The sequence below is a fragment of the Perissodus microlepis genome, chromosome 14 (assembly GCF_051167445.1).
Source record: "Perissodus microlepis isolate ML-2025 ecotype Zambia chromosome 14, ASM5116744v1, whole genome shotgun sequence".
Taxonomy (NCBI): Eukaryota; Metazoa; Chordata; class Actinopteri; order Cichliformes; family Cichlidae; genus Perissodus; species Perissodus microlepis.
This window is the reverse complement of record NC_140474.1, coordinates 24,142,436-24,168,715: the sequence shown is the minus strand read 5'-3', so window position 1 is coordinate 24,168,715 and position 26,280 is coordinate 24,142,436. Positions and strand designations below refer to the sequence as shown.

General features: G+C 40.5%; 1 protein-coding gene across 1 annotated transcript in view; it reads right to left on the bottom strand.

Annotated features, from left to right (window-relative positions):
* pcp4b (Purkinje cell protein 4b) overlaps positions 1 to 22,550 on the bottom strand; it is a 44,786-nt gene extending 22,236 nt beyond the window's left edge. Inside the window, exon 1 of the mRNA XM_084950919.1 lies at positions 22,289 to 22,550. Coding sequence (XP_084807045.1) covers positions 22,289 to 22,297 — 9 coding nt within the window. The 5' untranslated portion in view covers positions 22,298 to 22,550. The remainder of the gene's footprint in view (positions 1 to 22,288) is intronic.
* Between the last annotated feature and the right edge of the window lie 3,730 nt (positions 22,551 to 26,280).

The window sequence follows — 26,280 nt, the reverse complement described above, 5'->3', positions numbered from 1 at the left end:
TGAGGAGAAGTCACGGTAGCAAAACAGAGAAAGAAAATGGTTTCATTTAGGGAGCACGTATCTGACTGCCTCCTGGGGGATTTAGCTCCTGCTATTTTTCTTTTAAAAGCTATCCACCTGCTCGGTCAAAGGTTTCCCATTCGGTCATGTCAGATGGGTTTCCATGGTTTAATAGCTGAGAAGTCAAGAAAACATCACGTTACGTGTCCTCTTTTCTCAGCTTCTCCCTGCATTATTAATCCAATGCTTTCAATGAATTTCAAACGGCGTGCGCTGTGCTTTGATGCTGAGGAGAAGCATGAGCGGTGCGAGGGTATGAAATATCCACGCTAACTCAAAACACAACACAGCTGTGCCTTTTGGGAAGAAAAGTCTAATTTAGGGCTGGTCTTTGATGCAGTTCAAACCACAACAAAACACGGATTACTTCAAGTGTGTAAAAAAAAGTGCATACAACACTGCAGGTGATGCTTACCTGTCAACATGTGTTCCTGATTTGTTCTCACTTTTGCATTTGTCTGTCAGGAGAAAGCTGAAGGGAAGTGACTTTTAAAATTCACATTAGAATAAAACAGCTGAGCTCTCTTCCAGTCACCCCTGCAGCGCCAAACAAATATCAGGACCAGATAAGAGCACTGTTTTGTTCTTCCTCGTTACTAATCCCAGTTCAAAGAGAGTAACTGAGTCTCTGCTGCAGCCTTTAGTAATAGCCATGAAATTAGCTGCTTCCTGCATTGGAGCAATTGGAGCTGATATTTCACAATACACTCATGTGGCTCCCAGAAGCTATTGTGGCACCAGTTGACTAGGAGTGTTTGCTTTTGGAGCTATAATGTTGATGTAACGTCACAGCTTTATTACAACACGACCATTCGCAGATATTTTTTTTTATTTATTTGTATCACTAAAGCAGTCCAGCAGGCCTATTAATAGATAGTAGCATATGAGTCCATTCCATTTATTATAAACTAAGCAAGTCAGTCATTTTCACCTCATTTAGGGTTGTTAAATGGTTACAAATTACATATAACCATTCATATCCTTCACAAAGGGTTTGTTGTTCATGGTCCTTTAAAGCCAACCGATAGTGCCAACATTTCAAATGACAGCATTTACCATTCATGGCCGTGCTCCAGCAAGAATTTATATAGCAGTTAATCTGTGTTTCCCAACAATTATACAGACAGTTAAATTCTATACAATGTAAGGAAGCAGTGTTAATAAATGTACTAGTCCAGCAACCACCGTGGTGGTGTTTGCAATCTGTCTCTAAGCACACTGGAGATTAAAGCTGAGATAGTAAATTCAAGTTTCAGTGAGAGGTTGTTTCGTCATTTAGTCATCAGCATTAATATTTCACTTTTTCCACAGTTCCCGCTGAAATATACGCTGTGTGTTAAAAAATTACCTGTTTATCCTCTAAATTGCTGCAGAGTATGTCTGAGGGTGGTTTTCATAAATCTGGTAGCCACAGTTACAGCACGAAATAACAACTGTGAGGTTTTAAAGGCATCAGTAGAAATCACTGACTCTCTTCTCTTAGATAACACCAGTGCATATGTAAGCGTTGCTTGACTTGAGGAGTTGGAAGCAAAAACTGTGAAGAAGACCTTCCGGCTAATAGTTGCTGATTTATTCTCCCTGTGGAATCATGGACCAACTATTTGGTGCAGAAATAGTTTGATCTGTGGGGGTTTTTTTGGGTTCTTGGAAGTTTATACTTAAACTGTCCGGTCTATTAGGAGAGTCCCAACAGAGGGCTGTTGTTACATGCCATCCAGTCCTTGTTTAACCTAAACCTGAACTCTGTCAGTGTCCTTTAAACAAGGCCAAGCTGTTTTTAGTGCTCTAAGTAATCATGAGGAGATACAAGTAGCCAAGGTTAGTTGCTCATACAGACTGTTTGGGTTTAGCATAGAGATGGGGTGAGGACCTCATCCATTTCTCCTGTGTCAAAGAAAGCCAAATGTGATGGCATTTAATCTCCCTTTAGAGGTTTTACAGGAGTAGAGCCAGAACTCCACCCCTAATGCAGGATTTATGGCACTTCATGTGTGTCTGTATGTGTGAGTATTTGCGAACACAAACCTGCCTAACCTATACAGACATGCTTGCGTGCACAGAGTGGTTGTATGTGACAGTGCCCCCTGGTAACAGCAAACAGCTACTACATTGGGGCGCACAATAAATCGAATTTTAATCTCGATCATCATTTTAACTTCTCACAATTAAATGAATGCGATCAAGCGATATTGAAAATGTGCGTCTGCCAACAGAACTTAATGTAAAAGCAAATTAAGTGCAACCACGTGTCAAGAAAAACTCAGTTGTCCGCAAGAGCAACGGTGAGCTATCCATCCACTATTTCATTGGACCAAATGTTTTATCCATATTTCTCCAGTACACATGCTGAGTGCAAAGACTTCACAAAAATGTTGCACATACGTGACAAAAGCCGTTTTCATCTGACACAATTATTTGTCTTTTCTAAAGTGGCCACTGTACATAAAAGCACATAGGAGAAATAGAGAATAATCTCACAACCGTGGAGTGTTTTTTTATGAGTTTTATTTGCAAATGTCATGCAGATACAATGAATGAAGGGAAAGACTTTAATTTGCTTTTCAGAGATGCACTTCGGTCAAGTGACTGAATATCACATTTGTCTGCAAAGATGCTTTAATTTTGATTTCTAATTTAATTTTTATTGATGCTGTCTAGCACCAATAGAAACATTTGAATCTCTCCTCTGACACAACCAAATAATTGCATATGTAAACGTCGCCATAATAATGGTGTAATACTAAAGTTACAACAGGTTCTGCGGGGTTTAACAGGTTACAGTTTGGCTACAGTTCAAGAAGCGTCTTGAGGTCATTGTGTTTATGGCAAGAGTTCTCAGCTCAGCACTGAGGTGATGATGAGAAGCTATAACACTCGAGTGCAACGGAGAGAGGAGGAGCCATTAAGGCCGAGCTGCTCTGGAGCTGAGCCAAGTGTAAATTGCAATAACAGCAGCACTCGATGAGTGAGATTACTGAGGGGGAAAAGGGGGCTATCCTCACGCTGCAGATTACCCTGCACTTGAAAAAAAATTAGTGCACCTGTAGAAAGGATGGAGGAGAACAACAAGAAACCGAATTTCCTGCACTGAGAAACAAACAAGTAGATGAGAAACCAATCAAGCAGAAGAAAACAGTAATTACATGATGATGAGGGAGATAGAGAGTAAAGAGATACATATTGTGTGTCTCATTAATCATTTACAGACTCAAAGGGACACAAGGTCAGCAAACAATGCTTTGATGTGTGTGTGTTTGTGTGCCTTTAGGTGAAGATGACAAACACAAACTACGATTGCAGCGCACCGCATGCAAATCTGCTGTTTCTGCATTGCAATTTTGTGCCTCCGGGCTTTCAATTACAGTACTGCAAGGAGAAAACATATACGCATACAGTGCAAACAAGAGTCCCTGCATGCACACGTGCCCTTAAACAGAATAACAGAAAATCCAGTGCGCGCATACCATAAGCGCATTGCACATCAGAGAAATGTAAATATGTTTTATCTCTGATTGGGCATTCATCTGGGGATGGAGAGGGAAGAGAGCGAGGAGGTTTTTCAGAGAGAATCCTTTAAATCATCCTCCTCCTTTCATTCTGCTGAGAGCGAGCCTTTATTTTCCTCACTCCAAGTCAAAGTCGGTTATCTGCCCTGCAGAATAGGATGCTGCAGGCAAACCGACACTTTGAACCTGACTTTTGTGTGATTTATCACCAAGTCGTCAAACTCCAAGTTTTCAAAGCATTTCTTGTTCAGTGAATGTCAGGATTGCGTCTAAGCAAAAAATACCAAGTCAGTGCTTATGTAGTTAGGTCTACATAAAACAGGTCCATATGAGTGGAGCCTTAAAGGAGTGCTTCTAATGTCATCCTGCAGTTAGACACGATCTGAGGAACTAGTGGTTATCTGATGATTAACCTCTATGGGCCAATGTTTCAGCACCTCCAGTGTTGCCAGCAGCGAAGACCTTTAATGTCAAAGTCAGCGGATGGTAGCCAGTGGTTTCGAGACTACATGTTGGCCAATGAGTTCCAATATTATATTAAATATGATGTTATTATTCTGTTATTTTATTGTATTTCTTTTGAAAATTAAACGTGATATAGATAGGAAGGTATAGAGGTGCTTCTCTAATGTCTGAATAAGAAACAGTCAACAAACAGAATAAAACATGGCAGGTCTGAGGGACTGTCCAAGAATAGCAACATTATTTTACATGAGTGGGCGGTGATTTCATACCTGTTGATCCCTAAACTGGGCAACATCACAACCATGCTGCCTGGTTATTGTATTGAATTTTTTCCTCATTTATGGCGTTTTTGGCCCACAGATTCAGCATAAATCTCTGGATGACCAGTTTCAATTGCAAGGTGACTACATGGATCACCTCGCAGTTCAGCTCAGAGTGACTGCAGTCACATTCAGACAGATTGGAAGTTTGTTAATAATTGCTGTCTAATTTTTAAGCACAGACATTTTTTCAGCTTGTTGCAGAATCCGTCTGCACTGATGAGCGCAAGTTGTCTGCAAAACGTGTATTTGCAATAGCACACTCGACTCACCTGGTTGCTACCTGGTTTTCTATATAAAAGCAAAGTTGCAGAGCACCGATGTCATTCTGCAGTTAGACTGTCATTCTTCGTCATTAATTGTGGAAGAATTTCTGTCTGAGATCTTTGATGTTCTGTCTGTAATGTAAGTAGTGGAGGTGACTTCTGTTCAGTGGGAATTTCTATGTATGTAGACGGCAACACATTTGTAATTATCAACAATTTATCACAGATAACTGAGGTATTATGACAAACAGATTGCAGGTAATTGCAAATTTGACCACCTAACTGAAAGCCGACTAAAGAGGTTTACACACCAAATGCACTGCAGAAAAAATTCAGAAAAATTCCACATTTATCAGATTCATACTTGTAATATGTAATGCATATCCGCAATGAAACCATTGTGTTTGCAAACAATTCAATGAAAAAGATGAAGTTGAAATGAAGAGATGGGATTCTGGGTTCATCCGATTCTCAGGGAAAGGCAGCAACCGGGGGAATTTCATGGTTTCCTACAAATTTCAGGATGTCAGTGTGGCAGTTTGAGCTGTTGTTGGCGGAGGTGGGAGCACATCTGAGGAGGGAGAGAAGAAGCTGATTGACCCGGAGCAGATTCTAGCTGTGTCTGAGGTGAAACAGTGATAAATTACTACTCCCATATCATTGTACTGATCAGAGCTGTTCATTCACATTGGAAAAACTGAGATCGACTCAGAAAAATAATTCCTAAATTAAGTGGTCAGTGTAAACAGCTAAAATATTTTTAAAATAAGAAATATTCACAAGAATTTGAAGGCAGTGAGCTAAACCCTCAACTCTCTTACTGCTGTTTTACTGCTGCAAAAGTCATGTTGAAGACAACAACTGACTATGAACGGTCACAAACCTGGTCCGTGTTTTTGAAGCAAGCATTTTAAAGCCTACAGTCACAATAATTCTGATCCTGCCGCGATCTCCAACTACTGTTTTCCTAGTGTGACTGTAGCTTTAGAAATAAAAAGCAGATTTAAGCCCTGTACCCACAAATGAGGGCCAAACACTTCATTGCCCCTCATTTCCTCCACAGTGTGCGAGCACAAGTCTTCATCACTTCCATCTGTTAGCCTGCACAACCGAGCCTTTAAGGAAACAAAAGCGGCAACAAGGATGTGAGGCATCAGCAGGAAGAACGGAAGTGTTAGCGCTGCACTAAAAATAACAAACTCACCATGTCGGTTACATATCTGTTCCACAGGCTTCACACAGTAACATACAGAGATACGTGCGGGGCTGTAGACGCCTTGTTTCCATGACAGTGACATTTTAATAAAGGCGTTGCGATCTGCAGCCTTTACGGCCGTGTTCTGTGCGTTTCAGGATGCTGCTGTGCTGTTTCCCTCTCAATGCTCTAACTTTACTCTCCACCTGCCTCTTCAGCTCTTCAGAAATCAGCGTGTTCATCCTCACTGTGCAGGCAGTGGGAGTGGGTGTCTGCTTGTGCTCTTTACTACGAGTGTTTTGTGTGTGTCTGCGTTTGCGTGCGCTGGATTGTGTGTTACAGACCACTCATCTGTATAAGCTCCATTGGCAGTTACATAAACCATACTGTCATAAGGGCCACAGGGCGTCCTGAAGCATCGCCAAATCAGTGCTGGGTCAATAACTCCTCACTGCAGATTTTTTGGATTTTCTTTCCTTTGTTGGGCGGCCAGTGCACGTCTGGTTGAGAGTGTGGAGGAAGTGGGTGGGTTCTTACTCCTGCAGTGCAGCACCATGAAACATGATTACTGAGTTTCCCTGGATGTTTTTTTTTTCCTTTCTCTAGAAAGACGGGCAGTAGTTTGACCACAGTAATTAGAACATAAAGAGAGGCTTTTATGAGTCAAAGAGAGACATTAAGTGAGCATTAAGATTGAAATGTGTCTGAGCTGCTACTCTGCATGCGGATGTGGCGTTCATGCCAAAGGAAAATGGTATTAATCACTAGTGACAACACAATTACTAGTAGAGTTTTCTCTTTTAACTCCGTAAGCTTGCACCGAAATAATGTTATAAATGGAAGTTTGGCTCAAAACGGGTACATTTTCATTCTTTTGTGCCAGGAAAACAATTCTTATTTTATAAAATTATAAAAAATTGCTTTTTTAAAACCTTTCATCGCTGCCAACATATCACTGTTGTGATACAGCTGCCACCAGTAAACACTGGCAGATATTAACCAACGCTGTTGCTCAGCTCATATTTGGGCGCATTCGCAATACTGTTAAGCTAAAATGCTCTCAGGGAATACACCTACCTTCAGCCAAAAAAAGGGCTCCTGTTAAATTGCTGAGTGTCGGTGCGGGAATGGCACTGCCATGAAGGAAGGTGCTACTTTTACAAATAACGAGTCGAGTTGGCTTTCCTCCTCAGAGGAGAATTAGTGATACTGTAGGGGGAATCAGCAGGGGAGGAGTACGTGTCACAAACATCAGCTGTTTGAAGGTGACTTGATGCCTGGACGTTTGCGCAGTCAGCCTGGGGAACCTCAACACGTAGAAACTCAGTCGCACACATATCGTTTCATTAGGCGGGGAGATGATGTCAAACTCCTCGTTCCCCTCTTTTCTCTTCCTCACTACTCCTGACACCGTCTAGCAATGTTCCCTCTAAGCTGTGCGCGTGCGCAATTGCGCACTGCTGGCACGGTCTCTGCGCACAGAAAATCTGCGTTGCGCACAAAAAAGAAAACTAACCTGAATTGAAATTAAAGTAAATACGTTAACAATTCTGTTTTGCAGTGTTAGTCAGTAAGTGACTGGCTGCTCCCGTATGGGATTAGAACGATGCCACCTTATCCCATAGTCCAGCCAATAATGCGATTCACATTCGTATATACGCAGCTAATCAACGTCACTGACAGGCTATGACAGCGTCCTTATGTGCCGACACCGGTGTTTTAGCTAGCAAAGCGGCGTGGCTGATGTGGAGTGAAGCCACGTTAATGACAATGTGTACAACCATTGGAGATGTGAGCAGGACAGACGGAACAACTGACCGAAAAAGTGTGGACTTGATACCAGTTTTTAAATTGTGTTGATAGGCCACGTAAAACCAGAGTTATGATACAAAAAATATGCAATGTTTGGTTTTCTTCCTGAATACTATCGTTGTTTATATTTACTGCGGGAAGAAACGGAAAGCGCTCTCCGCCTGTGAGCAAAAACAAAAGCAAAAAAAACCCCAGCCTTTCCTATTGGTCGAAAAATGTACCATGTCGGCCAATCAAAAAATGATATGGCAACATGGCATTTAGTTGTTAAGAAACGGTGGGAAGTTTTAGGGGTGACGGCGGTGTTCTGAGATGTGAGAGATTTGCGACGTTTAGCGCAAATCTTGTGTAGTTAGTGTGTAGTGTAGTCAATAGTTTTGTTGTGTGCATCAGAACAATGAGGCGACTGCTGAATGTTACAGGTGTTACAGGAGTGATACATCTCCTGTTTTCAGGCCCACGGGTATCAGACTGCTGTTGTCCTTTATTTCATAGTGGACAGAAATTACTTTTTGGAGTGGCACAAATAATTTGTGTGGCATCAAATTTGATGCAGAACAGCTGATTGTTCTGTAAATAGTTTTAATGGTTTTTAGGTAAACAGCTGCAAAAAACTTTGTTTGCAAAACTCAGATACTTTTTTGAAGAAGTAACTATATAATTAATGGCCCAGCATTGGTCATTATATACTGTATTTTGCAGACAGAGATAAAAGACTCTCTCCCAGACCACAGACTCATAATACAATTCAGAGCTTTATAACAAAAAAAAAGAAAAAAAAAAAAAAAGAAAGTTGTGTTTTCAAAATTGGAGTTCAAGTTATTTTTTACTTCCAATAGTGTTAACATACTACACAGGTCATGAACAAGATTTTCTTTAAATGTCATTGCAAGTGGGCTAAAGCAGCTAATTAAAAGTAGTCTAACATAAATGCTGTAATTTGATTATTTTAATAAACCATGTAACTTGGATGGATTCGATGCTGGCGTGACCACAGTGCACACGTCTGCTGTTGCTCACAGTGGTCCAAGTGTCCGCTCAGGGAGTTTGTGTGTTTGCTCAGACACATAAAACATTAGAGGGAACATTGCCATCTAGCCACCTTTACTTGTGCCTGTCAGTGTGAGAGACACACTTTTAGTTGTTTTGCTTCCTTTGCATTCCTCCGAGTTTCGGGCTGAGGAGGGCTTTCGGTAAAATTACGAGCCTAAGCAAAAAAGCAGGCCGGCTGTCACGCAACCAAGGAGCCCTCCCTGGAAAAGCTCAAATCAAACCTCTCACACTGACTCACAAAAGTCTTTTTCTTTTGTTTTGCTTTGCAGCAGTGAAAGTCTGAGCTCTCATAATGCGGTCAACACTAAACAAAGAAGTGCTAATGCCTTTGGGGCGCAGAAAAAAAACAAAACTACAAATATCCCTGGAATAAAACTCATTTGTTTTCATGGTGTGCTAGTAAAGGGGGAAAAAAGCTGTTTCCACTGAGAGAAGCAATGAGGGAAGGAACAAGAGGAAAGGAGGGGGAAACGCATTAGAACCCCCTTCAAATTATTTTTTCAAGCTTCCGTCTGTTACACAAATTAATGAGCCTTGAAATTGGCGAGATTACATCTTTCTGTGTTTCTGTCATTAATGTGGGTGTCGCCAGTGTCTGGGGATTGGTTTTCCACGCGTTGGCATTGTACATTGTGCTGCCACAGACTGCACTGACCAAAAGAGCCACAGACTAACCAGCAAGCCAGGAAATAAACGTGAGCGGCTTGAGGGTTCATTCAGTGAGCCTGCTGATTTGACAAAGCTTTGCAGCAAGAGCGAAAACTTGTTTCTATTTTAATGTTTTTAACACAAAACCATCTTTTCACAGAAAGGTCAAGTGTTGCAGGTGTTGCTTCACACTGACTTACACTTTCATGTCTAAATAGTGGCTGTTTTGCTGACCTCCTCTGGTTAGCTAAGCTTAAAGACAGGAAATCTTAACCTCCAATGATCATTCGGAAAACCCGCCCACAAAAACGTTCATTCGTACACCGACCAGTGTTGGCCAAGTTACTTGAAAAAAGTAATTAATAACTAATTATTGATTACTTCTCCCAAAAAAAGTAATTCCATTACTTTACTGATTACTTATTTTCAAAAGTAATTAGTTACTTAGTTACTTTTTAAAAACATGACACACAACCTAAATACGTAATAAAGCAATAGACCTTTCAGGCCAATTGTATTTTTTCTGCATGATCCATCATATAAAATCGAATTTTAATTTAATTTGTGTTTACACTCATTCTTTCAAATTGATGCAAGTAAAACACAGCAATAAATAAATAAGATCAAAGACTCAGCGGTACTACGTCCTGTTGCTCTTAGATCTATTTTCACCTGTTTAGCAGGAGTGGGGCGGGTGGAGGTTTGCCCGGTGCTACAGCGGTCATGTCAGCGGGGAGATCCGGGAGTTTCTCTGTGAATTTCACATTCCCGTGGCGGCTTGCTAGGTACTTGCTCAGATTTGAAGTTTAATTTTTCGCTGTCGAAAGAAGTTTTCTTCCCACGCAGAGTGTACAGCGGATGCTAATGTTTCTTTCACTTTTTGCGGACTAAAACTCAAAGTAATGTAAATACGTCCACGCTTTAAACGCTGCATGGTCGTACTCTCTCCCACACTCCAGATTATCCTTTGTTGTTCTACACACGTCTGTTGCTGCCACGGGCATCGCACGCTCGTACGTCATTGTCACGAGACACTCTCACAAACAAACTCACAGTTTAGCAACACAAAAAGATGATAGCTCTGTTTATTTGTTTATTTTGTGGGGTAAGTGATGATGGGAATTAGGTGAATAGTGGGATTCAATAGAATGTTGAGCATGGGGTAGGGATTAATAAGTATGTTATATTTCTTCCTACTCCATTTCAGACCTAATAATTGTCATTTCATGTCATTTAGACTTTGTTTTATTTTATTTATTTTCTTTTTTTTGTTTTATCTGAGCACATACGTGTGTATTTACATATATATTCGTATTTGTAAATGCAAGTATGTGTACTTGTGTATATATTGTTTTTTTTGTATATGTCTGAAATAAAGATACAATACAATTAAAAAAAATACAATTTTTATTTATTTTTATTATTATTTCATGAAATCTGAAATCACACTGTAAGATCTTTGTAAACATACTTGCAAACAGACTTTCTTGCCTCATCTATTGTTTTATTAACCAAAATTATATTTGCACCTGGAAAGCTTCTGTAGCTTCTTGCATTAACTCAGTTGTGTGGCTCACAGGAATGGTTATTTGTATTTTGAAGCAGATGAGATGAGAATGAGGAAAAAATGAATATTTTGCATCCTGCAAGCTTCTTAGTTAGTTGACCTGTATAGCTGATTCATTAGCATAGCTGGCATAATGTGATAATTGAGGTTTTGGCTTCAGCTTCTTTGTCTGGCTCAGGATCACTGACCATTTTGATCTGATGAGCTAACATCGAAGTAGACCGGCTTGTTTAGAAGCGGGCCAACCGGCTGGCAGGAGCTCTGTTTTTCAGATACAAGGCAAGCGGCCATCATTTGACGGGGGGAGTAACATAAAGAAAGCATGCTACCTAACCAGGCGACCCAGATAGCACCACAGTCTGCCTTTGTGGGCCAGGCAGCAGGAGAGTATCTTTGCAAATGAAGTGAAAAGAGCAAGGTGTTCAAATTAAGGCTCTAATTATGTGGAATGACGATCTGTCCTCTGCTTGTGCCGTCCCGTCGGACATTGTCAGATAGAGACGGCCCACAGAACTTCCTGAAGAAGAACTGGTATTTGATGTGTTAATAATCAGGAATCAACTCATAACCTGGAAACGATTCCACAAACTTCCTTTCTCCTTGTTCAGTGGGTTCCCTAATGTGTATTTCTTAGCAGTTATAGCCAAATCAGAACTGTGGATAAAAACAACAAGTGAGGAATTGGAAATAAATTAAATCACTCTTAAATTAATTTTATTTAAAATAATTAAATCATTTTTCTACAGTTATTTTAAGGCTTGTGTCCCACAGTTTTCTGCCACACATGATGCCCATTAAGAATTTGAAAAAAGCAAAAGTAGGTCACGGACAGTTGAGGGTGAAACAACGTAAATGGCAAAAGTTTCTTTTCATTCTTTTAGTTCTTGAAGTTTACGTCAGAGAAAGATTAGTCTACTGTCCTACCACGAGAGGCGAAAGTGTAGAAACCACCAGCCTACCTACTACCAAACTAAGATCTTGATCAGATAGTAGAGAGTTCAGTCTAAGAAATCTAAAGGTGAGAGGGGTGGATGTGGATTTGATTTTTGAAAGTAGCGGTGTTAAGGGGAGTGTGTCTGTACTCAAAAGGAGCATGGACTGTGTATAAAAGACAGACGTAGCTGCTTTGACATCCGCCATTGGTTACTGAGGTCTTGTTTTAAAGCATCAAGCTGAGCATGTGGTCATCATCAGCCTGATGCTTTGGAAGCAAATGATGAACAAAGGATGGATCTACTAAGATTCCCCACAGAAGTCTAATTCAGGCTTTAGTCTCTCCTCCTGCAGCTGATCCTTGTTCTGCTCTGCAGCCTTGGTGAGTTCAGTAAAGAAGCACATGAAGCAGAAAATGCAGAAGGTTCTTGTTCAGGTGATCCTACAACTTGCAGCGAAACTCCATAGCAGAATTAAGATTATTGTCATGAGGTATAATCCAACACAGATGGAGGAGAAGCTCAAGCAGCTGATAAATCTCAAACACTGGCAGTAAGAAAACACAATACAGGAAGGGCCAGAGTTAGCTGGTTAGCAGCAACTGAACTTTCAAAGTAACGCCAAGGGGATTGTCTACTAGTTTATTGATTGTAAACAGCATTGTTGTCTCAGTTTTTATTATTCCCGGTAGGAAAGTGCAGAGGCCAGGAGTTGAACTGTGTCTGCTCAGATGAAAAGTGTTTCAGGCAGATTCGCTCTGAGCAAAGACGGTGACCTGAGGGCCATGAGGAAAAAACAACTTTACTTCTTGCATCTGAGTGATTGTGTGCTATTTGTTTTACCATTTCTGGCTTATGCGAATAAGGAATGCAGAACCTGCTTTTATATTTTGGCATTGCTATCCAATCACATGAATTTATGCCACCTGATCTGTGTTTCCCCTCAGCTCTGATCACCGCAGACATCCAGTTACTTGTAACTCCAAAGACCCACAATGTAGAAATGAGAACACAAGTCAGGCTCCATATTTGTCCATAATTGAAAGAAAAGAGAATACTGCGATTAGACTTACAGCTCTGTTAAATTAAACACTCCAACTGGAAAGTGTCACCGCCACTGTGTTCATTATAAAACATAGCCCAATGCTTCTGCAGGAAAACATTCAGATCAATTCTGTGGTTTATTAAAGAAACAAATAAGACGTCACACTGATTATTGTTACAAATACATGTGCTCAAAAACATCCCTAGAAAATGAAACCAATAATAATCAGTGTGACATTTAAGCATGGCAAACACACTATCATTATACCAGTGAAGACAGGACACGATCTACAAAGAGGGATTAAAAGAAAAGCCAGCAGAGTATGAACACAGTTCTGTTGCAGCAACTTGTAATTTTATGCACTGCGGCTCGTAATAATTACCGAGAACACAGACACAGGACATTAAGTAGCAAATGCTGATATGAGGACAGTTCAGAGTTTGCTGGGTTCATGCATCAAAACTTAGTGTAGCCTTTATTCTTCCTGACAGAGACATTTAATAACAAAACACAAATAACATGACCTCCGTTTAAGAACTAAATGACCCGAATGAAAGAGCTCAACTTGGAACTGCTGAACAAAACAGCAGCTGTTGTAGCAAACTGTAAGTTGTAAGTGCAAACTGAAGAACGTTGAGGGCTACAGTTGTTGCAAAAACATCTAACAGCGTGCACAATCTTATTAAAGAAGTCTTATATGGCTTTACCACCCTGTGGTCCCTGAGGTTTTCCTGCTCTCAAATCTGCAGAGTGTGACGCTTTAATGATTTTGTGGGAGGGAAATTTGCAGCTCTGCTAATTCAGCCCTTCCCAATCCTCACCACTCGTAAGGTGAATGACTAAAATATAGGCACCCGCACCGTTGCTGATGTTGCTGAAATGTGTGATTTATACGACTGCGGTTAGCACAGAGAGCAGCCATGACTCTGGCCCCTTTTACCCAGCAACGGTGTCTATTAAACCTGCACTTACGTATTTTACGGTTGGCAACCTGTGCTTTCATCTTTCAGTCTGTAGTGTTACCATATTGAGAGTTAGTTTATTGTTCAGTCATAACGTACAGTGCTTGAACGTTTTTCTGTTTTTCTCATTTTTATGTGTCATATTTTTCCATCAGTGTCAAAAAGTGGCAATGATGAGTGGTTTTTGTGCGTTTTATGTTTGATCTGACGGCATCTCATGCATCAACCAGGACAGGACAAAACAACTTCTGTAAACCACAGATTTAATAAAGATGTCATTTTAGGTTATTGGTTCCCTTCACATTGTAGCTATTGGCTGTGCAAGATGCAGTGGCCCATCAGTGGTGCATGCACGCAGCTGGTGAATTTATGGCTGCATACTAATCAGACAACAGTCGCACATGCATTACAAAAACTGTTTTCATCCCAGTCGCTTAAGCACCCAGTGTGTAATAGTTTCGCTGCGCATTCGACACCAACCCAAGTGATTAATGACGCTGCAGCTGAGTAAATTGCCATTCATGTCTTCTGTGCTGTTGATAAAGATTGTGCTGGTGATGAAGTGTCTGTTAATAAGACACATGAAGGAAACTAAACCTGATATGAATCAACAAATAGATAATAAATGGGCTGATAGCATTATCTAAGTCATTTTAAAAAGAAAGAAGCACTCTTTTATAGTGAACAGAACCCGTACTTAGGATACCTTTTGATACCAAATTCTGGAAACGTGATGGTACTTCGTGTTGTTTGTTTGTTTTCTTTTCATTTCTGTTCTTTTCTTTTTATTACCGTAGGCAGCGCATTGCTGAGGCTGCAGTACTTCCTGAACTGACAAGCTCAGCATACACATACAAATGTTTTTGTCTTATCCTTACATGCTGAAGAAGAAGAAGAGGAAAATGCCCAAAAGCACAGAAAAAAACTACACATGGACAAATGCAACTAGTGCAACTGCCACAATAGTCGTCTCCCAAGCATTTATAGAAAAGGTGTGGAAGCGATTTGTTTTGTTATCCTACACTTTAACATTTTTTTTCCTTTGAGACAGTTGCTATAGCCGTTGTGAGATCAGCTATGTCACATAACTTTAGCCTATTATATAAATACATTTATATCAATCCATCCATTCTCTTCCACTTATTCTTATCAGGGGCTGGATGAGCTGGATGATGAGCTGGATGATGAGCTGGATGATGAGCTGGATGAGCATTAGGTCTGCAACCCTCAACAGGTTGCAGCCCTAATGCCGAGAAACAGACAACCATTCACACTCACATTCATTACCAATGGGAAATTTGCTAATTAACCTAACCCCACAAACTGCATGTCTCTGGGCTGCGGGAGGAAGACGGAGTGCCCATGCAGACACAGGGAGAACATGCAAACTTCACACTCCAGCCTTGTTGCTGTGAGGCAACAGTGCTAACCACCGTGCCACTGTGCTACCCAAAATATACATATAAATATTTACATAAATGCTTAAGCTATTATAATAATTACCTACTTTATACCCCATATTAAAGTCAGCAAACTGTTATATTTAAGTGAAATGATGTGATAATTGCCTTACCATTATGTTATATTAGTAGCCATAGCTGCTAGCTACTAGCTTAGTTAGCTAGCTTAGATAAACTAGTATCTAAGGGGGTGTCCAAATTCATGGGCTGCATCCTCCTGAGGACCCGGCCCACGTAGACTGGGTCCTCAGGAGGATGCAGCCTATGAATTTGGACACCCCTAAAAGCTACCAAGCTTAGCTTTACAGACTGTTAATGCGGCTATTGGGTAAATGCTGATAGTTAAATTAATAACATCAACGTGTGGTCTGGCCAGGTTAACATTTATGATAACTATTTACTATTTCACTGCTGTTGAAATGGGAGCTTTACTGAACTCTTAAAATTCAGAGCAACTGGTCATGTGATCAGCTGCGAGTGAGGGGAGGGGCTGTGTTTCTGTCTGCAGCACTGCTGGCATTGATACTGTTGCAAGTGAGTATCTAATCCAGTATTAATTTCTAGTATCAGAGCTTTGATTTTCTGGCAACCTTAATCCCTAATGACTGATACACTGGTGGCCTAAAATGGTTACATTACATATTTTTTGTTTAAATCGGGATTTATATTTGAATACTAACAAATAGAAATTTTGACCAGTGAATGAGGAACTGTTACAGGTTTTATATTTAGCCAGGTCAATTCAGAAATTTCACTCAAAACCAGAAACAACAATCTAATGAAGATAAACAGATACTTGTTTCAATTGCATTAAAGTGGTGAATCAGCTGACCAGCACCCTATTTCTCTTTAAAGGTGCCATCAGAGTGCTTTGATTGTTGGTACAGATCATCTGTTAAAACTATGACAGGCTAACAGCAATAAATGGCAAATAGAAGACGATTTATTTAATATCAACACATTTTAGTCCATTTACAACGCCAAGCCAATTCATCTGTCTGTTTCACTGGGGTGAAAAACAATTTTTACACAGGTCCATCTGTCCATTGGACAGTGTATAAAAATATGGCCAACAGCATTGTAAATCAGACTGAAGCAGATCTATGCAATCCCCAAAAGTCCCCTAATCCAGCAGTACATGCTTCAAAGCTGCTTAATCTCTGATTGTAGGGGCAGAGCAGTCCATGTTATAGGTTTACAATCTGGAGAGACTAGGACAGATGTATCTGAATTCTGCTAAGCATCAATGCAGATTTGTACCCGTAGATGCAGCCTGCAATTCAAACACAAAGTACATCATGCTACTTATGGACAAATCAAACAAATGGGCTGGAGAACAAATGCTTGAACTTTGAGTTGGCAAAGTGTTGAGAGCAACAAAAGCGAGACGGAAAAACCATCATCTGAAGCAATTCCTCACATCCACCCCAGATAATGACCAAAAATGAAAATGGATACCATTACTGTCACTGCATTAATAAAAATGACACATAAAGCCACAGCAGCAAATACATTTAAGCGTCTGGAGTCATTAACATTAATTTATTACAACTCCTGTTACAGTTCCTACCCAAAGCTCATGGATAACACCAAACAATCCAATCGGAGGCGTGCGACGATGATGATGTGTGAAGATGTCAGTCCAGCATTACAGGAGACTAATGGAAGTCGGAGAGCTGCTGCCACAACACACAGCAGAAAATTATCTGGGTGTCAGACTCAATTACAGTCGCCTTCCCTCGTGAAAAATAGACTAAGTTAGGAGAAAATAATTTGATCAAGAGCAGCAAAGCTAAAGATGGGTGCAGTAAGCACATCTGAAGTCTCGCAAAAACTGCAACGCTATGGAGAGACGCCTGATTTATGCTGGCTATTAATATGATGGCATCATTGTTACACTGGCCTGGGTTATTTCAGTCTAAGCACTTAGAGGAATCCAATCTCTGCTTAAAGTGGATTAAACAGCTTTTTCTGTCATGTTTATGCTTCCTGCCTGCACCAAAAGTAAGGCGAGGCTAATTCTGAGCAGCCCGAAAACTCTGATTTCTTACTGAGATCACATGAAGCTGTTCTTATCACTGAAAACTCAAGTAATTTAAAGTAAAAACATTGTTGGCAAGGTCATTTAGATATTCTAATATAACCTTTTTTATTATGAAATCAGTGAAAGGTCTGAATGTCCAAGGAAGCTGGAAGTTGTATTTCTAATCAAGCTAATTAGCATTTCCATTCTCAGATAGGCCAACTTGTTCAAAAAATTGCTGCACATTGCAAAAAACTACAGGTAAGGATGAAAAAAACACACACACATGAATGCAACTTTTCTCAAATGACCCTGTGCACAGTGCACACACCCACCACATCTGTGTTGCTACTTTATAATCCAGCCAGTGTGTGAGAGCACTCCTTTGACGTTAATTAGTGCAGCAGAGTATGGATGGGAGGTGACAGTAACAACCAAGAAGACCCTTGACTCAAATTATGATGGAGCTTATTTGACGGTGATGGAAACAAGCCATTCCTGAAGCTGCGGACACCGGAGACTGCTGTTTGGGCTTGACGAGAGCTTAGTTATGAGTCAGTGTCTGCAGGAATGTAACAGCATAACAGTGCCAGTTTGCAAATGCCTGCAAGTCAACAGGAGTTCAAGTACCCTTCAAACAACTATTTCGTGAACTGTGCATTAACCCTTCGTCGTCCCTTTCTTAGTTTAGAGTCACGCTGTTGCCACTTCACACACATTTGTGAAGTGTCCAGTGATGTGTGGATTTTCTATGTGCTAGAATTTCTAATCCTGGTTACTGTATGTTTATTTTATTAGTTTAACTAAATAGAGTCCCAAGGTTCTTTTGTTCTTGCTTGTTTGAATTGTTTTTTAGTGCAGGGAGTCTTCATAATAGCAGTTCTGCAGGGCACACACAGTCACCATGGAAACTGATGTGATCCTGTTAAAAGGGTGGCTGTAACCATGATAGGAAAAAAAATGTGTTTTTGCTTTTTGCAGCTCCCTCCAGTGGCCAGTGATTTTTTTCATCTTATTTTGGGGGGTGGGGGGGTGGGGGGGGTATGGGGGCGTAAGGAACAACCTAGGGCAGGGTGTTACATCAATACATGAAGTTTGAGCTTGTTAAATCAAACTGCTGCTGAGATAAAAGCTCACTTCCTCTTCAATGGATGTCACAGACTGTTTTGAGAAATAACTTTCATGAGCTTTTATCTAAACGTCATTTGTGTTCTGCAAAAGATTTTTTTTTTAAAAGGAAAAACCAACTTCTCATTCTGTGGAAACATTTTAAACCTTGAAAGCCAGAACCATGAACTAATTCCCCCCAAATTATATATATCTGGGGTTTTTTTAAGAAAGTAAAAGTGTTTATTGAACCTTTTGACAAATATTTTACAAGTTATAATGAGCATTTATGAGTTTTAAACATATTTAGGGGTGCATTTCTGCCGATTTTTACAAAAACTGACAAAAAAATTGCCCCTTACAAAACGATTTTTGCTCATTGTATCTGACTTCACATGTAAATCAAGCACCGAAAATATGTAAATACGCAAACACTTCAAGGTCACGGTAATGAGACACAGCTGCAGCAATCATGCGAAAAACTGCTTTCTGAGAGAAGTTTCATAGAGTCTGCTTCATATTTCTTATTAGAATATCCGGATGTTGTCAAACAGGTGAAGACAAAACCAGTTTGATAGAGACCACAGAAGTAATAAAGTCTCTAAGTCAGCCACTTCCCTCCATGTTGACTACCTCACAGTTTTCAGGCTCTCTAGTCAGCTTGTTCTCTCCTCCATGTCATGAACACACTGACAGATGTAAGCAGCTTTAGGGACTTTCAGTAGATTATACCACTAGATTTCTTTTAAGTTTCCTTTAAGTCATAGATTTGGTTTATTTGCCAAGTGGTAAAAAAAAAGAAGAAGAAGGGGGAAATTAGTTCAGAGTAGGTGTGTGCAGATGAGGGAGAGAAAGAGGAAGGTGGAGAGAGCAAGGGCAGAGTGTGAGGCGGGGGTGAGGGAGGATGCACTGCAGTGCTGACCGCTGCGAGACTCATCCATCCAGAACATGCTGAGCTGCTCTGCTTCGCTCACTGGCTTCAAGTCAACTTCAGAGTCTGAATACGTTCATGACTTTGATTGAGGACTTCTTCGCTCTGCGCAGCACTCGCCCAAACGCTCCAAAGTTATTTAGCATCCCCCACCATTGCCCATTCTCCTTCCTCTTCCTCACATTTGCAGCAGAGCCACATAGTCAATAAATTTATACCTCTTTTAACCAACAGGCCGGCTTCTCCTCACTTTTCACAGCATTACCAGACCAAAGGCTCAGGTTATTCAGGGGATTCAATTATTTAGAAGCTGTTAATGCTTTCATTGTGTGTGTACCTGGAATGAATCAATTACTGAGGCAGCCAGCGAGTGGCTTGCGGTAAACAGCTTGAAGAGACGCAAAGGTGACGTCTGCCACCGATCCATTTAAACGAGTGACAAACTGCATACCCACTACCCTGCAGGACCGAGCTCTGACAGAATTGCTGCCATTGTTACCTGAAGGCTGTTGCTGCTGTGAACACGTGGAAGCGGCTCGCTCTGAAGCCAAACAGACTCAGAACTTATCCTTTGTGCAAACATTTGTACTTACTCCATGTTTTTTTAACCTTAACGTATGCACGAAGAAACGCAAACAAAAAAAATTCTATATAAGCTTCTGAAAAGCAAACACACCTGCCTGTACAAACAAGAAAACTCCCACAACTCCAAGCACACTTGTCCCTGGTAAGCACTTCAGTTCAACTTATTTTCTCCATCTCATAAGATGCAGCAGAAAACCGTAGCACACTATGAATTCATTCATGCTCGCTGTCTGAATTTAAGCCATCACAACAACAGCAGTTTGGTAACAAGATTAAAAATGTCAATTTATTAATTAAAAAAATGGTTGTTGTTTGTCAGGTTTGCCAGCTTCTGTTTTAGTTAGCAGGATGATGCAAACACCACCATGCTGAATATCATTAAACTTGGTGCAAAGGTGGAGCCTGGGAAAAGGAGAAACCAGTGAAGATACAGATCCCTCCATCTATAGCGTTGTGGACACTGGGAGTAACTTTATTTCTAATTTACATTTATGCATGATTTTTTTTCTTTTATTCTATGTATATCGATAGGAGTTGATACTTCTATTTTGAAAGGAGAAGAGCGGGGAGGAGGAGAGAAGGAGAAAGACGACAAATGGGGAAAGTGGGAAGCATCAACCGGTATGTTTTTGAGAGGCTGTGTGGGTAATCCATCCAGTTTCCATGGCCAAAGAGCTGGCCTTAGACACAGGTGGGCTAGTGCAGTTTGTACTAGCCAGTAGTGTCTGCTTAATAAGCAAGAATTATTAACAGACTCTTCAGAGACTCAACAGTCAGGATCAAATGGGGCTGAGGGCCTCATTTTACCAGACTGAGCACATCACCAATTATATTGCATCTCCATGGGAGCATGTTTGTTGCTTCAATGAGACAGTTCAGGGCGGCTCCTCTTGAACTTAGCTGGTGCTCAGGAGCAGCCACAACCAAAAAACAGTCCAGTCCTTTAACAATGGGACTTGTTGATTCAGGGTTGGTTCTGAGGTCTGTGCGAGTGTGTTCATGGGGCCAATACAATATTCATTTGAATAAGAATGACCTTGCATCTCGCAAGAGACCATTTATTTTTCATAATTCCTGTTAGTAAAGAGTTCTGTTCAATTTGCCAACCTTCCTATACGTTAATGCTTTGCATATATATATCTATATATAGATATATATATCTATATCTATATCTATCTATCTATCTATCTATCTATCTATCTATCTATCTAGATAGATAGATAGATAGATAGATAGATAGATAGATAGATTAAAAAAATTTCTGTGAAAGGTATTGTTTTTGCGAGCAGAACTTTGACTGACTGAACTGATTGCAAGGCGTCTGCACCTCTGCTTGCAGCTGTGTGCTGATGTCCCATCAGCAGATGAGTCCAGACATCTCAAGTACTGAACAGGATGGAGGTGTCACTTGGATCCACCTCCGTCTTCTGACAGTGTCAATCAAACAAACAAAGAAAAAAAAGAGCTTTGAAGATATTATTGTCAGAACAGCAGCTCTTTTTAAATGATTTTTTTAAACCAGGTGTGATAGTTGCTGAAAATATCAGCTATCCATACCTAAAGAAAAGAAAAACTGTGGTGACTCTGGGTGTAATACAAAAAAATGTATTCATTAAATTGAGCTATTTATAACCTCCTCCCTCCAATTTCGTGGAGCTGAAACATCTGTGACTGTGTGGCGTTTTGGCGGAGTTAGGAAACAGCAGTTTTCCATTGAAAGCTGAACCCCTGTGATGTTACACGTTTTTAGCCAGAACTGCTGGGAGTTTGTGAAGCGCAATAAACCTACAGTAGAGTTGGCACAATCGCCATGTACTACCAGTCACACAAGCTATATGATAAAAAGCAAAACACTTCAGCAGCCTCTTCGTATCCCTGCAATAAAAAGTGTTTTAAAAAGACAGCGAACAGCACAAAGAGAAAAAAGAAAAAACAAACACACACTGCGCTCAAATTCACCACCTTTTGTTCCCTCTAACTGCTGTCAAACCACGCTGTGTAGTTCAAAAATATAAATCACAACAACTGTACTGAAAAATACAGTTATTTATCGTAAATCCACTGTCACTTCATGGGGAGTAGCCCACGGTGCAATAATGCGCCCCGGTGTTTCCTACATCGCTCATTGTTCGGCACACTTTGATAGTGTCTGACGCTCAGTACTGAATCATATCCGAGCTGCAACAGAAGATGTGAAGAAATCCCATCAATTAACAGAAATCCGGCGTACACGGCAGCTCGCGTGGGGCGTTAAACGTCTCATTAATACAGTTTCTCTTTGCGCAAGGACCGTGCGTAAAAGGGTTCATCCCGACGCTTCTTTGGTTTAAATCATAAAATAGTCCTACCTCGCTCATGATGGACAGTAATGCCGACGTTTCCCTCCCTGCTTCCACTGCGTGTCTTGTTGGAAAGTGAAGTTTCGGGCACGGTGATCTTTAGAAGAGTGGCTCGCCGCGGACAGAGCAGCTTTATAAAGCGTTAAGCCCAACTCCTCCGTGTCATCACATCACTAATAAACCAATAGGAACGCCGTGGGCAAATGTGTGTCCCAAGTCACCACCCAACTTCTTCAAGCTTTCATACGCTGTGTAAGCCCTTTTCACGGTGATCAGCCAAACGGAGCCGCTCTCTCCTGTTGATGAACACCCACTCACAAAATGTGAGCACCGGGAGGCATTTCATGCGCCAGTCATCATGTCATCAATAAACAGCAACATGTACCACTGTCATTTCCACCTCAGCGTGTGCGCCAGTGCGAGCTCCGTGGCAAAAACTCAGTAGTAAAATTAGCAGCTTCTTTAATTTCCCTTAAAAAATGGTAATATTCACTGCTGGAAATCGACTTTATAATGTTTGTGGGAGTTCTCTGTTGTACAATTCCTCTTATATTGCTTTGCATTACATTACACTCGGATACAGGATTAGTTATGCCTGAATAAATATTTACGCTGGCTTTTTCTTTCATGGAATCTCAAACAATGCTGAATTTATTGCATCAGAGAGTTTAAGATTTGGGTTTTAGGTTTATTAAATTTCTTGAAAATGAAGGTGCTTGTTTCCATTAAGAATATAAAGTATTTCTAGTAATCCTTTTACTGCAATCTACAGTAACTGTATCCAGCCCTGTCCATTTCCCTTTTCATCCCATTCAGCATCTATTTCAAATTGTAGTAGGTAATCATCATTTGTCCTCAATCCCTTGATCCATTTTAAAAATTGCATGCAACGTTTGTCAAACTGAGCATTTTAAATAGCAAGCAGCTTCAATCCGGTATCCAGAAGGTAACTTCCATCTGCATCATGTACATGTACATGGAAATTGCCTCAGATAAAGAGGAACAGGTCCAGTATTCACAAAGCTTTGATGTGGATGCTATTTGAAGGTTGTTCGGCTTTCTTGTGGACTATCACTGGAGTGCCTTGAAGTCCCAGTGGAGTTCAGATAGATGGAAGAAGAGGAAAGCACTTACAAATGAAGCCTAACGGCGCTGCTGCGCTGACCTATGTGAGTCTCAGAGTTAATGTCAAACGCTGACGAGCTGAGGCGGATTTGTAGTGAAAATGGCTTTGGGTGTCTTTGTTCTGCAGAAACAGACCTCGTCAGCTTGAGGTAGTTGGAGGAAAAAGAAGTTGCTATGCCAAATGTAGCAGCTAGTAATGCAGCTGGTAGAGGGTTACAAAGTTAGTGCAAAGCAATGTACTTCTGCATTACAGCTACTTGTATTAAAAACAGTTTACTCCTTGTACAAAAAGACTGTTTGTATCACTCAGTATGTCTTCCTTCCTTACCCTGAAAGGAGAACATACTCGATGTGTTACATCACTGTGTTATAGACAAACTCAGTGTCATTAATGAGTTACTGTGTCCTACAGTGCCCAGTTGCTCTGCAAACCTAAAAAAAGAACAACTAGGGTTACAAAAAACGAATGTTACAGAGTATAAATTCTTAATCTAAGAGTGTTATTGAGCACTTGAAAGTTATCTTGCTCTACAGTATTCAATTCAAGCATTTGCTCATGCAAGGTCTTTTTAAAACTTCACTCAGTCTTTAGCTCACAGAACTCCAGCTGCTAAATCTCTCTTTTAAAGTTGTTCATACATATAGATTATTAGCATTTGTATCCACATTTCAGAGCTATAAAAAGTTTTCTATGGACATAGTTGCATGTTTTTTTCCAGCATGAAGTTGTGGCCTAGTGCAGCCAAGCTGGAAGTTCCGTAAACCTGCATTATTTCTAATGGCCAGCAGAGGGAGACTGCTGTGGCCTCATATCTCACTGGATTTCCTGTTTATGGTGACGATGGCTAGTTGTAAGTAGAGCGGAACTGATATAGTGGCTATTGGCTATTAGCTAGTAGCCGATAAACTATGTTATGATGTTGATGTTGAATAGTTTGTCCACTAGAGGGCACTTTGCAACTTACCTGTTAGCAACACAAATGTTTGAAATGCCACAAACCCGACAACCAGAATCAGGTGGAAACGAGTAATCCACAACTTGCTTTGTCAATAAAGCAATATTTTTTTAAACTGCATTGTTACAATATCTTAGAAAGAACTCACAAATAACTGGTTATTTTTATGATTTTTTTTTAAATCACCAAATATCGGTATTGGTATTAATCTTAAAAGTTCCCATATCTGTTTGACTCTAGTTTTAAGTCACTGATACATGTTCACATATGATGTTCATTTCCTCAGTGGAAAATCAACAGTTTAGCAGAGTGTGGTTATCAGATCCAGTCTTTGCATGTGCCTTGTGGCTCCAAAATCCTGGAATTCTATTCATTAAAATTTTATTTATATAGTGCCAAACAGTTGCCTCAAGGCACTTTATATTGTAAGGTAAATACGCTACAAAAATACAAAAAGAAATAGAGAAAACCCCAAAAATCAGATGACCCCCAATGAGCAAGCACTTTGGTGACAGTGGGAAGGGAAAACTCTCCTTTAACAGGAAGATACATCTAGCAGAACCAGGCTCAGGGAGGGGCGGTCATCTACTGCGACCAGTTGAGGGTGAGGGGAGGAAGACAGGACAATGACATGCTGTGGAAGAGAGCCAGAGATTATTAATTACTAATGATTAACTGCAGAGTGGCATGTCAACACACAGTGCTTAAAAAAAGATCATGACAAACCAACAGCAGTCCAAAAAACAAAGACATTTACCCACAAAAGGGGGGCTGCCCGAGACTTATCAAGACAACCAAAGTGAAGGAAGTCATATATACATGTAAGTCTGATGACTTACTTGGTGTTCAGTCTAGCAGGACACAACAACTCTTTGAACTGCTGTGAAACACAAGTACCCAAAAACTCTCCTCTGTATAGGATTGCATAAATGTTCAAACTGTGTGATTTCAGCAAGAGTTCTGGCATGCAGAGACTATAATACAATCATTACACGTTACTGAACCCTTCTTTTTTGAACATTTGAAATGTGAAAATTTCTACAATTTTCCGAGAAGAAATAACCATAATGAAGACATACGGGGGTAAAAAGTGGAGTAAGAACATTTTTACTGTGCACTTCCTCATCTTCATCTTCACATACAGTATATCCTCAGGATAAAAGACAAAGCCTGTCTTGAAAACAGTGCACCTAACAGGTTATCCTAACAGGATAACCTGTACAAAAAGACAGGTTGCTGTGTGTTGAGCAGCACAGCAAAGAAGGACTCATCCAGGCTGGAAAAACTGATCAGGAAGGCTGGCTCTGTGGTCGGCATGAAGCTGGACACTCTGGTGACAGTGGCAGAGAAAAGGACACTAAAGAAACTGCTGGACATTATGGACAATGCTGGGCATCCTCTGCACACGGCCATTAACAACCGGAAGAGCCTGTTCAGTGACAGGTTGCTTCTCCCCAAGACAAGAACCAACAGACTTAAAAACTCCTTTGTCCCACACGCCATCAGACTGTTTAACTCCTCTGTGGAGGGGAGAGGGAGGGGAAACAGGAGGACAAAGGAGGGGGGAACAACTAAGCTGTAGTGCCTCTTCACCTCACTGTGCAATTACCTTTTGTGCAATACTTTTTGTTAATAGTCAATGGTGCAATAGACTCCATACTTGAAATGTGCAATCCACTTGTATTTTTATTTTTATTTTATTCCTATTTATTCTATTTATCCCCTTTGTATATTTTTATCTATATATGTCTTTGTATTTATATATGTGTGTGTGTGTGTGTGTGTGTATATATATATATATATATAATATTCTGTAACTCTATAACTTCTGTCGGTGCTGTGCTTATTTGGAACCGAATTTCCCACAGGAACCCACCCGAGGGATTAATAAAGTTTTATCTTATCTCTTATCTTATCTTA